The following is a 16,054-nucleotide window of genomic DNA, read 5'->3' as shown; positions in this document are numbered from 1 at the left end:
CAGCGTCTTGCCCTGTTGCCCAGGCTGGAGTGTGGTAGCACAATCTTGGCTCACTGCACATCCATCTCCTGAGTTCAGGTGATTCTCATGCCTCAGCCTCCCAAGTAGCTGGGATTACAGGTATGCACCACCACGCCTGGCTAATTTTTGTATTTTTAGTATGTACAGGGTTTTAACATGTTGGCCAGGCTGGTCTTGAACTCCTGACCTCAAGTGATCTGCCTGCCTCAGCCTCTCATAGTGCTGGGATTACAGTCATTAGCCGATGCGCCCAGCCTCTGATTTTTTAATTTTAAGCATTCAAGCAACTCTAAAACTTTTTTTATTTTAATATTTACCACAGTACCAAATAAAGAATCAAGAATATGTTTGTTGACTTGATTTGCTGGTAATAAGAGATGTGAAAACAGGTCAGATCTTTAGTTACTGTTGTTCTATCAGGGTAGCTTTATTTACATTGTGTTTATATATTGGATTTTCAAGTAATGTATCGTTGGGAGAAGGATTTGTATCACAGAAAGTATAATAAAAGGGCAACTTAGATGGTTGATTCTGAAGGTGAAATTGTGGCCCAGTGGCCACAGTGGTGGTCTGTGAGTATCTGTAACAGTGACATTTTTATTACTTTCTGGTAATAAAAATGTCCACATCATTGTAGTGGTAGGAATAATAGATGCTAACAATATAATGCTGTTGTGTTTTTCGGTTTTTTCCCCCAAGTATTTATTATAGGAATTTCAAACATATAGAAAAATTGAAAGAATAATGTTTTCTACCCTAGATTCAACAGGTGTTACTATTTTACCATATTTGCATTATCAATCTACCTACCTACCTACAGTGCACATACATGTACTATTTGAAATTAAATGGTAGATTTTATGACACTACTTCTAAATACTTCAGCATGCAAGATTGCTTTTTAAAATTGTTTTTAATCAGTTACCACTTGTGTTATCTTGACAAATGCATTTTCACTTAAATTTATAATCTATACTAACAAATAGGTTCTTTGGTTCTAGTAATCCCTCCCATGTACCAAAATCAGTTTGAGAGTCACTACTTATACTGTGGTATATTTCACGAAGATTTGGAATAGCAGGTTTTTTTTCAGAGCCTAGCTTCTATGGCAAAAACTTAAAGAGACTTCTGAGACACGTTTCTAAACAGCGTTGAGCATAATTCTTAAAACATTTCAATGAGGTTAGAAAAATCTTTTATCTTTTTATATGGCTTATAATTGATGAAAAGTTAGAAACCTTTCTGTACATGAAGTAACAACTAGATCAGTGGTTTATAATATGGGATAATCGAAAGAAAAGAATTACTATCACAGACTCATTAACCCACTAAATGTCATGAACAGCACTTTTGAATTAGAATTACCAGTGAGAAGAAGCACAATATATTTTAGCTTTTATAACAGGTGCAGTTGCAGCAACAGGCCAGGCGGGCTCTGTAAATATGTTGTTTCTCATCTTAGTAGAGTGTCTGCCTTAGCAATGAAAGCACTCCCTCTAATCAGTCTTAATATCTAACGGGTAGATGTTATGTAGAAATTGTAATGTGGAAAATTTCAGCATTGGGCCTCTTGCCCCTCCCCTTCATTTACCCTTTCTCTTCAAAATGTGCCAATCCATTTACAAGAAACATTTTAAAATAATTATTGGGCAGCTATTGGGGATAGTAATTATGGTACCATTGTGGTTTGTATTTTAAAATAAACTTTATCCCTTTGACTTAAAAATTTTACTTTGGAGCTATCATGTTTAGGTAATGCATTTAATATATTTTAGATATTATAATATGTAGGTATAGGTATATAAATACTATATCCATAAGACTGTGCTTATTTTAAAAAGTAAGTTTATTTTTAAAAATCAGCTAAGCTTTCATTTAACATATCTGAGTGTTTTATATATTAAACAAGCTTTTAAAGTTATTTAGTGACCTGAATAGTTAGGTATTCATCCCCTCTAGATGACAACTACTATATTAGAGTAAAATATATTCCAGCAAAATTCTCTTGTTATACTAAAATAATATTCATAAGCTTTTTATGCCTTGTTCTCCAAGTATTAAAGCAAATATAATCAAAGATAAAGTTTCAGCTAACCTAATAACTAACTATATAAAAATTAAGATCTTATCCCACTGTTGAATCTGATCAAAAATTAGATCTCCTGTGGAGAGAGTATATAGGAGAATTCTTCTCATCTTAAGGCATTGCTTGTGGAGAGAATTTACAGGCAGTGAGATTTTTGTTCAGATTTGGAAATTTGCTGTCTCTGTTCATCCTTGTCAAAGTGAAGATTTTTTTTTTTCTTGAAGAGATTGTCTATATATTGCAATATATCTACACTGCCTGGGTGTGCTTATATTCCATGTCTTGGAGAATTGGATGATCAAGACAGGCTTTTTAGCAGGAGTAAGAAGATTTTTATTAAACTTGACTCATACCTGGCTCTTTAGGTGGAGCACAGAGAGTAGAATACCCTGGTAGTAAGATAACAGTCTCAGTGAAGAAAATAAACAGGCTGAAATGGACTTTCTCTTTAGGATTAACACTTACATCTGTGAAATAGAAAATTTGAGGTTGTTTTACAACAGAGAAAGAAAACAATTGTAGTATTTTTCTCTTATGCCTGAAGAGAAACACTCATCACATTTATCCCCAAATTGATTATATTATATTTAAATAATTTGCAAGCCCATGTTGAAAGTAACTGCTACAATAAACTGGAATTATGAAGTGCTGAAATTATTTTCATTAATGTACTTTCTGATCTTTGGGGATGTCCCTAAAATCTTGTCAAAACTTTAAGTTGGAATGTGATACTACTTTGCTCTCTCAGGGTTCAATATTATAAGACTTAATATTTGCAAGGTGCTTTGCAGTGAATCAAAGAGCTATATTAACATTATAGTAACATTAACAGAATTAACATGTCTGGTAATCCTGCTTTCTAATTTTCCTAGTGGGCAAGCAAAATGGTAGCATGTTTGTTCTGGAGTTCCAGCAGCTCTCTGCTAAGAATACTAGTCAATTAAGCCACATTGGGGAAACCTTAGTTTTATCATCAAATTGGTAAATAGGTTAGTTTTGCCTTTCCTTTGGAGGTTGAAATGAGTGTGCTATCCCTGAATTTTCATCCGTTATGTGAACCGTTATGTCCATTAAATTACGAAGTTGTGATGTATTTCTGTTTTGGTGACAAGAGCATAAGAAGAAGATACTAAGCATAGCTAAAAGTTTGTCTGAAAAGAAGAACCTTTACCTGCTAGGTTGTCAGCATACTAAGCCAGATTCTTCTTTCCATGTTCTTTATCATGGTGACTGAACTATTTAAAAAGGAAAACAAAGCTTCAGTAGCAAACTTTGGAGATGAGAAGTTTCAAGAAAATTAAATCGCTCAACTTTGTAGTATGCATTTTGAAACAGAAAGGGGAGCTTTATAATAATTTTTGGAATGATGTATATCACAAAGTAGACAAGAAGTACCTCATTTTCCTACTAGATTGCTCTGTTAGTGTTATGAAAATTTTATGCGGAGAATGGTATTATAACTCCACAATCAAGGCTGGGTGTGGTGGCCCATGCCTGTGACACCAGAAATTTGGGAGGCCGAGGTAGGAGGATCTCTTGAGCCCAGGAGTGCAAGACCAGCCCGGGCAACATAGACCCTGTCTCTACCAAAAATTAAAGAGATTAGCTGGGCAGGGTATATGCCTGTGGTCCTAGCTACTCAAGAGGTTGAGGTGGGAGGATCCTCTTGAGTCCAGGAGGTTGAGGCCACAGTATGGATCATGCCACTGTGCTCCAGTCTGGGCAACACAGCGAGGCCCTGTCTCAAAAAAAAAAAATCTGTCAGAATCTAAGCAATTCTTGACATTTAAAATAATTGTATAAGTTAAATAAGAGGAAGATTTTTTCTTTTATTTGATAACTATTCTGTTTCACAGGTATTCCTGCAACACATGGTAAACCCACTAGTTATTCAATAAGGGTAGATAATACAGTTCCACTTGTAACTCAGGCCCCAGCTGTGCAGCCACTGCAGATCCGACCAGGAGTTCTTTCTCAGGTTGGTAATAATTCATTCTTTGCCATATATCGGCTTGTGCTGTTGGGAAATAATGAAAATGACCTGGATAGGGATTTAATCCATTTTGTAGGTTATGGACTTTAATGTTTATAATTGTTAGCTGTTACTTTTAGATAGTTTTGAGTTTAAGATATGGTAAAGTTGAATTACTTATAACTTGTTGTTTTCTATTGTTTTCCTTTGCTGCAAGCAGACGTGGTCTGGTAGAACACAGCAGATGCTGGTGCCTGCCTGGCAACAGGTGACACCCCTGGCTCCTGCTACTACTACACTAACTTCTGAGAGTGTGGCTGGTTCCCACAGGCTTGGAGACTGGGGGTAAGCTGAAAACAAAAGTACTTTGTGAATAATTTGCAGACTAGATCTTGATTAAAGCAAGATCTTGATTAAAAACATTGTTCTGAACTTCTCCCTAGGAAGATGATTTCATGCAGCAATCATTATAACTCAGTGATGCCACAGCCTCTTCTGACCAATCAGATAACTTTATCTGCCCCTCAGCCAGTTAGTGTGGGGATTGCACATGTTGTCTGGCCTCAGCCTGCCACTACGAAGAAAAATAAACAGTGCCAGAACAGGTTGGTATTGGTGCTTTAGCTTTCTTCTGTACTTTGAGAATCTTTAAAATGAATTTTGCATGTACACTAAAGGGTCACTCTGTTGTATTCAAAATGACCTCTTTTATAGCTTTATTACAAACACTAAGCCAGCTCCCTTCTCAATTTCTCAGAGGTATTTTGGTAAAACTAATGGAATGGGAGCCAGGAAGAGAGGAAATAAATGCTTTCAGTTGGTAAGATTGTCTTTATTGCCCTTTTGATTTATTATCTACCTGTAATGTAGCAATTGTGGACATTCAGATAGCACATTTACCAAAAAGTGACTATTTAAATTTATGTAAATGCAGTCTACATGGATATTTCTAGAGCTATTTTATATTTCACAAAAACTCAAGATCTGTTAGTGTGTTATATTCATGAACTCAAACAAGTGAAGGTTCTCATTTTTTGGTTTAACAAGATACCTTAGACAATTGATTATACATATTTTGATTATAGAAATTATAAATTATTCCTTTGGTTGCAGGAGTAATTCATTACAGAATACCAATATCCCACATTCAGCATTTATTTCTCCAAAGATAATTAATGGGAAAGATGTCGAGGAAGTAAGTTGTATAGAAACACAGGACAATCAGAACTCAGAAGGAGAGGCAAGAAATTGCTGTGAAACATCTGTCAGACAGGACTCTGATTCATCAGTTTCAGACAAACAGCGGCAAACCATCATTATTGCCGACTCCCCGAGTCCTGCAGTGAGTGTCATCACTATCAGCAGTGACACTGATGAGGAAGAGACTTCGCAGAGACATTCACTCAGAGAGTAAGTGCCAAATGCTGCATCCTCAAAGGATATAGATGGCATCCTTTGGTGTGCCAAAAAACAACTTTCTGTGACTTATTCCTTGTTTGTCAATGTCCTTTGGAGTAAAACCTTTAAATTAGATAACCCAGTTCTAGACAGGGAACTTTCTAAATAGTATTTAGCATGATTATTATAGCATTTTCCCTGTATTTGTAAGCTTTAACTTTCTGTCCATGTAGGTCATTCTTAACAGTTTCATATCCTTAATTAAAGAATATAAATTTTGGCTATTTGGAGAGTATCTTCTTGTATTTGACTCATGTTTTCCCCTTTTCTCTTCCACTAGATGTAAAGGTAGTCTAGATTGTGAAGCTTGCCAGAGCACTTTGAATATTGATCGGATGTGTTCATTAAGTAGTCCTGATAGTACTCTGAGTACCAGCTCCTCAGGGCAGTCCAGCCCATCCCCCTGCAAGAGACGGAATAGGTAAAAGAATCTCAATAGTAGTGTGTAATAAATAGTAAGTCTACTAAAAAGCCTACGATTTCTTTCTGTTGTTTAAATTAATAAGTACCTGCCAATTTACCACAGTGGCTTCTATCTTGATCACAATTTTTGACCTAGATCAGTTTTTATAAACACAGGTTTGTTTGTTTGTTTTTGAGACAGGGTCTTGCTTTGTTGCCCAGGCTGGAATGCAGTAGCATGATCTCGGCTCACAGCAACCTCTGCCTCCCAGGCTCAAGCAATCCTTTTGCCTTAGCCTCTTGAGTAGCTGGGACCACAGGTGCGCGCAGCGATGCCCGGCTAATTTTTAAGTTTTTTTGTAGAGATGGGATCTTGCCCTGTTGCGCAGGCTGGTCTTGAATTCCTGGGCTCAACCAGTGCTCCCACCTTGGCCTCTCAAAGTGCTGGGATTACAGGCGTGAACCACCATACCCAACTAAATAATCTTTTTTTGCTGGGGGGCAGGTGGGAGGAGATGAAGTGTGGCTCTCTCACCCAGGCTGGAGTGCAATGGTGCGATCTCGGCTCACTGCAGCCTCTGCCTCCCCAGGTTCAAGTGATTCTCCTGCCTCAGCCTCCCATGTAGCTGGGACTACAGGAACCTGCCACCACACCTGGCTAATTTTTTTGTATTTTTAGTAGAGATGTGGTTTCACTAGCCCAGGCTGGTCTTGAACTCCTTACCTCAGGTGATCCGCCTGCCTCAGCCTCCCAAAATGCTAGGATTACAGGCGTGAGCCACCCCATCCAGCCAAATAATCTATTTTTGAAAGGGTAAAAAAACCACATTCTTAATTTCAGCCCTGCAGACTACTATTGTAACTTAAATTTGGAATAAAAACATATACTTTAGCAAAATTAAAAAGGAATGTTTTGCATAATGAAGTACTCACTGGCCCACTGTCCACAGGGCATCCACTATGATTTTTTTTCTCCCATTGGTGACTGATTTGCATGGTTTTATCCATATTAACCTGGCTTACCCGTCCTTTGGCCAGCGACATGTACCACTGCTAAAATAGTAAGCTTGTCCTAAGCAGAATGATTTACTAACGCATTAAGAGATAAGCCACAGTCTAGGCACAGTGCCCAACACTTGTAATCCCAGCACTTTGGGAGGCCAAGGCAGGAGGATCACTTGAGGCTAAGAGTTGGAGACCAGCCTGGACAACATAGTGAGACCCCGCCTCTACCAAAAATTAAAAAAATAAAAAAGCTGGATGTGGTGGCACATGCCTGTAGTGCTAGCTACTCAGGAGGCTGAGGCGGGAGGATTATTTGAGCCCTGTAATTTGAGGCTGCAGTGAGCTATGATCACACCACTGCACTATAGCCTGGGCAACACAGTGAGACCCTATCTCTTAGAAAGGATGGAAGGAGGGGAAGGAAAGAAAGAAATAAAGTCTTATTTTAGTGGCAACAAACATTTGAAAAATTTTAAGTTTTAATTTTACACGTCTTCTCTTTTTCCTTAGTCAGAAAATATGATATTGCATACTTAATAGCCAAAGTTCTATGGAAAATATAAAGAAATTTTAATGTATCTTCTTAAAAGTTGCTTATAATGTGGTTTGAAAATTGATAATGTACATAACTGTACATTCACATGTAAAATATGTATAAACAAATATACATATAAGATATATAAATAAACATATGTATAAAAAGAGATGCTTCAAATTCGTAAGTAAGTATGGAATGAGTGGTTGAAACAGACAATAAATGCGGTAGAAATCCCAAGGAGAGAGAGATTATCGGGGCCCAAGAGTGTCAGGAAGAGATGAGAAGTATGGGGCTCTGTCTAGGCCTTCAGAGGTGTGGGGATACCTTTCAGATAACTGGTTAGGTACAAGGACCCAAATTACCAGGAGAGGCACATATCCTGATGTTAGAATTTAATTTGAAATATCCAAGTCACATGCATATATGTTTGTACATTTCATTTAAATTATCCAGAGCAGTGCCTCTTTTGTCATGTCTTGATGAAATTATCTGAATTTATAAAGAGGAATTTTATGAGCTGCTACTAAGGATCAAATGGGAAGAGAAAGAAGAAAAAAAATGCCAAAATGGTGTTCCTGAAATGGAACAGAATTAGGTTTAGCAGTTGGAACAGAGAATTAATTTAAGGGTCTAGAAATTTTATGAAAAAGTGCTATTGGACAAGGAAAAAGGTATAATTATATATAAAATAACTGAATAATGTTCTCATCAGTTCACTGGAGCCTGAATATTACTTAACATTAGATTTAATGTTGGAAAAAAATATCACTCATGAAAAATGCATTCTTTTTGTAGTATGTCAGATGAAGAGCAAGAAAGTGGTTGTGATACGGTGGATGGCTCTCCGACATCTGACTCTTCCGGGCATGACAGTCCATTTGCAGAGAGCACTTTTGTGGAGGACACTCATGAAAACACAGAACTGGTATCCTCTGCCGACACAGAAACCAAGCCAGCTGTCTGTTCTGTTGTGGTGCCACCAGTGGAACTAGAAAATGGCTTAAATACCGATGAGCATATGGCAAACACAGGTAAGTTGAGTCCTCCCATTTCTCTGGTTGTCCTTTAAATACAGTCTTAATTTAGGAACATCTGAGAATGGAGTTGCCAAAGTCATCTCTGAATTTTGACTTGATCCTGCCTTATGTATTGTACAGAGGAAATCTAATATTATTCAGTGCTTGGAAACCATGACCTCTCCTTTGATTTTATTTAATTTTAAGGCTCTCAAATCACTATTGTGTAAAATATCTAAAGACTTTGCTAATTTTTTATTTGAAAAGGAAAAAGCATAAACTCTTTAATATTTTATTCATCACCAGATTCTATATGCCAGCCATTAATAAAAGGACGATCTGCCCCTGGAAGATTAAACCAGCCTTCTGCAGTGGGTACTCGTCAGCAAAAATTGACATCAGCATTCCAGCAGCAGCATTTGAACTTCAGTCAGGTATGTTCATTTGTGGATATGTAGGAGTCTTTGGGATTCAAATTTAGCAGTTGTTTTTCACATGCAGGAGAAAGCTTCTGAAACTGTATGTAGTCTTAATTAATTTTTCCCTTCTCATTATCCCAAGTGGCTAAAGAGTAACTGGCTTAACAATAGGATAGTTAAGCAAATTATCCATAGAACTTGTAGCCTTCTTCAGAAAGATTAAGTCCTTACGTTCTCTTAGATAACATTAACAGAGTGTGTCTGTTATCTCAGAACATCATTAACCTTCCTGAATGCTTTCCATCTTATTCAACACTATATTCGGCAGTCGTGTTTCAGTTGGGGAAAGAAAAGATCACAGATACTGGAGGTGGACGGGGATTCAAATCTTGGTTTTGCCATGTACTATATATATATATTACCTTGGCCAGGTCTCTTCAACAAATCTGATTTGGAGCACAGTTATTGGGAATAGTAATTATATCATGGGTTGTTTTAGAAGTAAATAACACTGTGTATGTAAATGTTAGCTTTACATATAATAAGTGCTCCACAAATGGTAGCTGTTAGTAGTGATGGGGATAGTAATAGGTAGTACTAGCAGCAGTAATAGCGGTGTTTATATTATAATAATATGTAGTAATAAATACTAAAATGTTAATACTAATATATATGGAATTGATATTTTTCTCTCCTCTAGTTATTCTTAGTATAAGTTAGTTCTGAGAGATCCACTATGAATTATCAATCACAAAGGGTATATTGTAATTTCCCTTTCTTTCTTTCCTTTTATCTTTTAAAGTATGTTATTCAGTCATTTTTTTCTTCTTTGTGGATAGGTTCAGCACTTTGGATCTGGGCATCAAGAGTGGAATGGAAACTTTGGGCATAGAAGACAGCAAGCTTATATTCCTACTAGTGTTACCAGTAATCCATTCACTCTTTCTCATGGAAGTCCCAATCACACAGCAGTGCATGCCCACCTGGCTGGAAATACACACCTTGGAGGACAGCCTACTCTACTTCCATACCCATCATCAGCCACCCTCAGTAGTGCTGCACCAGTGGCCCACCTGTTAGCCTCTCCATGTACCTCAAGACCTATGTTACAGCATCCAACTTATAATATCTCCCATCCCAGTGGCATAGTTCACCAAGTCCCAGTGGGCTTAAATCCCCGTCTGTTACCGTCCCCAACCATTCATCAGACTCAGTACAAACCAATCTTCCCACCACATTCTTACATTGCAGCATCACCTGCATATACTGGATTTCCACTGAGTCCAACAAAACTCAGCCAGTATCCATATATGTGAAAAACAGTATATTGGGGAAGCTCAATGATACAAACATTTGATTAAAAATAAAAACATGGTATTTAATAATTATTAGCCATGGCACAAGAAAATTATTTTTGAATCATGTAGACTTGGGTGCAATTTAAACAACTTTGAGCTTTAAAAACTCACTTTTGATGTGTTTTGCACATTTGGTATAACTTGTCTTTGGTCATGTTATCTTCTTATGTAGTAACTCTAGACAGGTGACTTATGGGAGCAGAAGTCCAGTTTTGCTCCTGCTATTTTTTATAAATTGCCTTCTAACTAGTGCAAGACACGTCCACATTTGGGAAGCCATTCTGTGTACAGACTTAGAGCAACAGATGCACATATGTCAGAATTACAGCATACAAGTGAATTGTATTATCCGTGTCTTAGTGTATAAATGTTGGGTCACTTACCTAAGAAATTGAGCTATTGTTCTTTACATTTGCATGTGTCTTTTGCATGGGCAAAATGTTGCCTAGACTTTGCTCTTAAATGTTGTTCTAATAATCTCAGTTGCATTGTAAACCGTTCCTACACATAGTGCCTTAAATATTTGAGGTTGTTAATGTTATTACCTATATATAAATGTTGAGGACTGCAGCACTTAAAATTCAGACCTACTCTTTAGTTTCCTTTTGATAGCGTAATGTTCATTTTTGGTTTTGTGTGGTATGATTTCAGGTAGTAGCTGTTTTTTTCCTTATTAAGAGGGCAGCATGTTTGCTATAGCTGAATTCTGCTGTCTGATTTTTCAGAATGATCTAGCTTCAAGAAAAGCAAGCGTTAGTAGTGCTTAAGAAAAATTGATTCAGTATCTAATGGATAGTTGATAACTGTCACAGCACAGCATTTTATATACTGTTAAGTGAAACTGCAATACAATCTAGGTTTATTTTGAGAGTGTTTGCTGTATAATTGGACTTAATAAAATGTTTAGAGGTACAGTAGGCATGACTTTGGGTAGATAATAAAATGCAAAATGCTCATTGATTCATGATGTGGTTTTAGCTTAGCTTGGGCAAACCATGCAGTATTTAATAAATAGTAGCAGAACTTTTACTATTGAAGCTTGAAAAGATGTGAGTTCTTTGTGTGCAATTTTTGATTTGTGCATGTGAGAGGGTTTTTTTTTTTTAAGTATTTTTACATTGCAGTACTTGTTTTGCTTGTTGGTGATGTTTGCTTATTTAATACATTCCGTCAGGGACAGAAATTACATGCTTTTTTTTCTTCCTAGGAAGTGTGTTGAGTTCCCCCCCTCCCCGACATTTTTTTCTTTTTTGGGTGGTGGTGATGGTAGTGGTTATGTCTGTTTAAATGAAGTTGCTTTTACAGCACCAAAGACTTAATCATCCATTTCCTATATAAAGGTAGCTACTTTTTGCATAGACCTCAAGTATATTGTAGTGTAAAGGTGGAATTTAAGGAAAGGTATTAAATTGAGGCTGTGTTTTAGCTTACAGGCAAGTAATAAATTGTATCATTTATCTTGAATGTATCATAGATAAGCTGCTATATAACGATTGCCACTTCAGATAGCTGTGAAATTAGGTGATTAACTAGTTGTTATTTAGCCTTCTAATTTCTGTATAAGTCTAATTACATGAATAGAAATTGGGGTTTTGATTTTTTACTTTGCTTTTCTGTTTGGAGTGTCATTGTAACTACTGTATTGTAAATGGTGGAAAATAATTGCATTTGTTATTTTGGGGTGTGTTATTTGCATCAGTATTTTATCTCTATTAATGTTTGTGCTCATCACTGCATATTAAAAAAACTTGGATGTATCAGTGTAACTTAATTTTTTATTTTCATACTGGCATTGTAGACATTTGAGAAAGCTGTATCTTGCAGGCTTGACTTAACTTTTTTCCTTAAAAATCTGGAATATAATCTTACAGCATTTACTGGAATAAACAGTACAAAGCATTTGAGTGTAAAACTCTAGATGTTTTGGATTTACAGCGTTTCTTTGATAAATGAATTGTATACCACTAGTACAGCTCTAGTACAGCGTTCACAATAAGCTAATAATGGATAAGTTTTCTTTACTCCATTAACACAAGCAGTGTTTTATTTAATAATCATCAATGAAATAAATGTGCCTGAAATTGATTTTAAAAATTACAGTATTAGGTCATAAAGTAAAAACCAGCAGTACATTTTTAGTCACACTGAAAATGAAGGACTTAATTTTCCCCACAAGTTTCAGTGTTTTTAGTAATTAATTCTATGCATTTTATACAAATAGAAATATATATATATATAAAAATACATGTTTAAAAAGGAGTAGCCTAAGATTAATTTAAAAAATTATTTACAGATGACAGATTTATGGAGTCACTATTTAAGTAAATTTGCTGCCCTCCTCAGCCTTCTAATTTTATTTATATGTTCCAGCAGATTATTAGGATCTGCTCACTTCTTAGGAAAGAATCAATGCCGGCAACACATTGTTTCAGAAACACCAAGTGCAAAGGATTGATTGTATCACAACAAGTACAAAACCAACAGAGTTTTCTTTTTGTTTAAGGCCATGTTTACTACCCTGAAATGTATTTTTTGTCTTTAATTTCCAAGACTTAAAGCAGTCTTGTTAAATTGACATAAATGGTAAACTTCAACATTTTCATAATACAGTATTAATGTTTGATAAAGGTATATCCCAGTTAACTACACTGCTCTTTAATTGCAATCATGGGCATTTTAATGTATTTTAAAATAAATTTCAAAATTCTGCTAAATTCTTAATTTAGCATATTGACAAAGTAATCTGGATTTATACCTTTTAAAAACCATTTTGACCAGTTTTCTTCAGTTTTAATGCTTTCTTAAATAAAACACTGCATGATTTCCAAGTTGCATATTTGCATACTATTTTAATTTGCAAAGTGTTTTTTTAATCAAATATCCTGATATTTAGTTGTTTTTTTTTTTCCTCCAGGGTGTTTAATTAAATATGTTACTGTATTAGCAAAACATTTTCATTTTTAAAATCTGCTAATTTTAAACTTGGACTGTGTTAAGTAAAAGTTAAATCATACACTGCAAGGTGTAGGAAGATTTGTTTTAATGAATCCAATGATACAGATTTGATTACCAAGTTTGAACTGTTAATTGTTTAACAACTTTAGACTTGTGGCTTTCTTTCTTTGGTTTATTTGTTTTTTGCTTTTACTCCTATGCTACACTAGTTTGCCATGTAGCAATTGCACTGTGCAATATTACAATAAGGACTGGGAAAATTTTATGGATGTAATGTCTATTACGGTTTGCGATAGTATTTCTCTCTAGTTCTCAGTGATTTAAATGTGACCAAGACTTCTGTACTTTGTCACAAAAAGCGGGTTTTCCAGGTGACTATTTTGGTGAGTGTCAAAATAAGAATTTATGGTGTATTACTGTCGATTCACTTTGAATTAAAATATATATATTGCAGCAAACAGATTGTTGACTTTTTTTCCAACCCAATACTCCTTACAGGGTAAGGAAGGGAGAGGTTAACAATATTGAGTATCTATTAATAACTTACATCTTATTTAACTCAAAGCCACCTTGTGAGATAGGTATTATTATCTTTGCTATACAAATGAGGGCATAGCTGCAGAATGTTTAGGGAACTCGTGCAAAGTCACATTGTCAATGAGTTGGAATCTGAGATACACACCAGAATATCAAACCATAACTAATCTACTTTCTATCAGTTCTTTTAAAACTGAAGTCTGAGGCAGAGTGCCCGGAGTACCTGCAACCATAAGATGACCCTGTCCCATTTTCCTTCAATATTAAGTTTCCGCAAATATTTTTTGAGAGAAATAATTTCTGTTCAATATGCGTGGATGAAGAATAGGGAATTCACATGAATCTTTAAAACATATGACTTCAAAAGAATGTGATTGTAGTAGGCCAACTTACGTCCTAAAATACCAACATCATAATTCAAGGATCTAACTTTCAAGGAACCTCAGCTGGTAAGTTTCTAGGGGAGCACTCCCCCAGAACACATTAGTGAGAATACGTATTTTCAATTTCCACCTTCCCCTATCAATGTTTAATTGAAGTATAACATATATGTATTCTTTGGCATCTGGCTATTTTTTGTTAAACATTTATAAGATACATCCATGTTGTGTGTAGTTCATTTATACTCGTTGCTGTATAGTATTCCTTTGTGTGTATACAGAACTATTTTGTTGATGGACATTTGACATCTGAATAGTTTCCACTTCCTGGCTATTATGAATAGGGCTGCCATGAGTGTTTTGTCCATATCTTTTGGTGAACATATGCATGCATTTCCTTTGGGTATATGTGTAGGCATGCATTACTAGGACATAAGGTGTATACAGGTACTGCCAAACACTATTCCAAAGTAGTTAACTTATGCTTATTAGCAATGTATGAGAGTTCTAGTTGCCTTATGTCCTCACTAACACATTATTTTTTTTTTGTTTCTTTTGTTTTAGTCATTCTTTTGAGGGTGAGTTGTTCAAAATAATATGAACGTTTTCATTTAGGCCAAAGCACTGATCCTACATAAAGATGAAATTCAGATTTTGCAATTTACTTGAAAGTAAATTAGCCTCTTTAAAAAAATACTAAGAAGCATTCAGCTATTTAAATAGATCTAGGAATATAAATTTTTTTTCTCTAAAGCAGGGTAATAGGATGAAAAAAGGGCTTTGAGCAACACATTTAAACCATTCAGCCAGTAACTACCCAGCACGATGCCTGGCATATAGTGGGTACATCATAAGTCATTTAAAAAATCTTTTGAAATAGGCCGGGCGCGGTGGCTCAAGCCTGTAATCCCAGCACTTTGGGAGGCCGAGGCGGGCGGATCACGAGGTCAGGAGATCGAGACCATCCTGGCTAATACGGTGAAACCCCGTCTCTACTAAAAATACAAAAAAATTAGCCGGGCGTGTTGGCGGGCGCCTGTAGTCCCAGCTACTCGGGAGGCTGAGGCAGGAGAATGGCGTGAACCCGGGAGGCGGAGCTTGCAGTGAGCCGAGATCGCGCCACTGCACTCTAGCCTGGGGGACAGAGAAAGACTCCGTCTCAAAAAAAAAAAAAAAAAAAAAAAAATCTTTTGAAGCATCTACTATGTTCCAAGCACTATACACGGGGCATGTACCAATGGACAAAACAGAGGTCCTTTTGCTCTTACGGATTTAACCTTTTTCCAGGGGAGAAGACTAAAGTAAGGTTCAGGTAGGGTAAGGGTAAGTAAAGAAGACAGTACGGGGATAGGGTGACTGGAGAGGTCATGACAGGGAATGCCTCAGTGAGGTGACACTTGAGCTGTGACAAGGAGAATGCTGGTCAGGCATTGCAAAGAAAGAGTATCTGGCAGAGGGAGCAGCAAGTTGAGCTTTTAATAGGAGCTAAATAGGAAGTGGCCATTATGGCCAGAGTATAGTGTGTAAGTGGGTGGCAAGAGATAGAAAATGCAACTATAAGGGTGGGCATGCAGGCTTTGTGTAGATTTAATTCCATATATTGTAGGAGGCCATGGGATGATTTTAAGCAGGCAAACAATATGACCTAATTTAAAGATCAGTCTGGCTGTTGAATGAAGAATAGATTGCAGGGCCAGGGTGGGAGTTGGAAGACCAGGTAGGAGGTTGCTGAAGTAGTCTACGTGAGAGGGATGAATACCAATATTTTGTTAAGAGGTTTGTATTAGCAATATAGTCTCCCAGTCTGTGACTTACCCTTTTTCTTAGCAGGGTGTTAGGAAGAGTGAAAGTTTTGGATTTTGTTGAAGTCCATCTTATCAATGTTTTCTTTCATGGTTTGTGCTTTT

The 16,054-nt window shown here is 36.4% G+C and overlaps 1 protein-coding gene across 4 annotated transcripts in view; it reads left to right on the top strand.

The window, feature by feature from the left end:
* HIPK3 (homeodomain interacting protein kinase 3) overlaps positions 1–13,688 on the top strand; it is an 85,364-nt gene extending 71,676 nt beyond the window's left edge. For 2 of the 4 annotated variants that reach the window (XM_063641018.1, XM_063641016.1), the window contains 9 exons: positions 3,964–4,085; positions 4,300–4,424; positions 4,523–4,684; positions 4,837–4,899; positions 5,193–5,489; positions 5,818–5,958; positions 8,278–8,513; positions 8,805–8,932; positions 9,757–13,688. In XM_063641018.1, coding sequence (XP_063497088.1) covers positions 3,964–4,085; positions 4,300–4,424; positions 4,523–4,684; positions 4,837–4,899; positions 5,193–5,489; positions 5,818–5,958; positions 8,278–8,513; positions 8,805–8,932; positions 9,757–10,233 — 1,751 coding nt within the window. In that variant the 3' untranslated portion in view covers positions 10,234–13,688. The remainder of the gene's footprint in view (positions 1–3,963; positions 4,086–4,299; positions 4,425–4,522; positions 4,685–4,836; positions 4,900–5,192; positions 5,490–5,817; positions 5,959–8,277; positions 8,514–8,804; positions 8,933–9,756) is intronic. The other 2 variants (XM_063641019.1, XM_063641017.1) reach the window with 1 other exon arrangement.
* Positions 13,689–16,054: the final 2,366 nt, after the last annotated feature.

Source organism: Symphalangus syndactylus, chromosome 6, assembly GCF_028878055.3.
Source record: "Symphalangus syndactylus isolate Jambi chromosome 6, NHGRI_mSymSyn1-v2.1_pri, whole genome shotgun sequence".
In the NCBI taxonomy this organism is placed as follows: Eukaryota; Metazoa; Chordata; class Mammalia; order Primates; family Hylobatidae; genus Symphalangus; species Symphalangus syndactylus.
The sequence above is the reverse complement of the archived record's forward strand: the minus strand, read 5'-3'. Positions and strand labels throughout refer to the sequence as shown.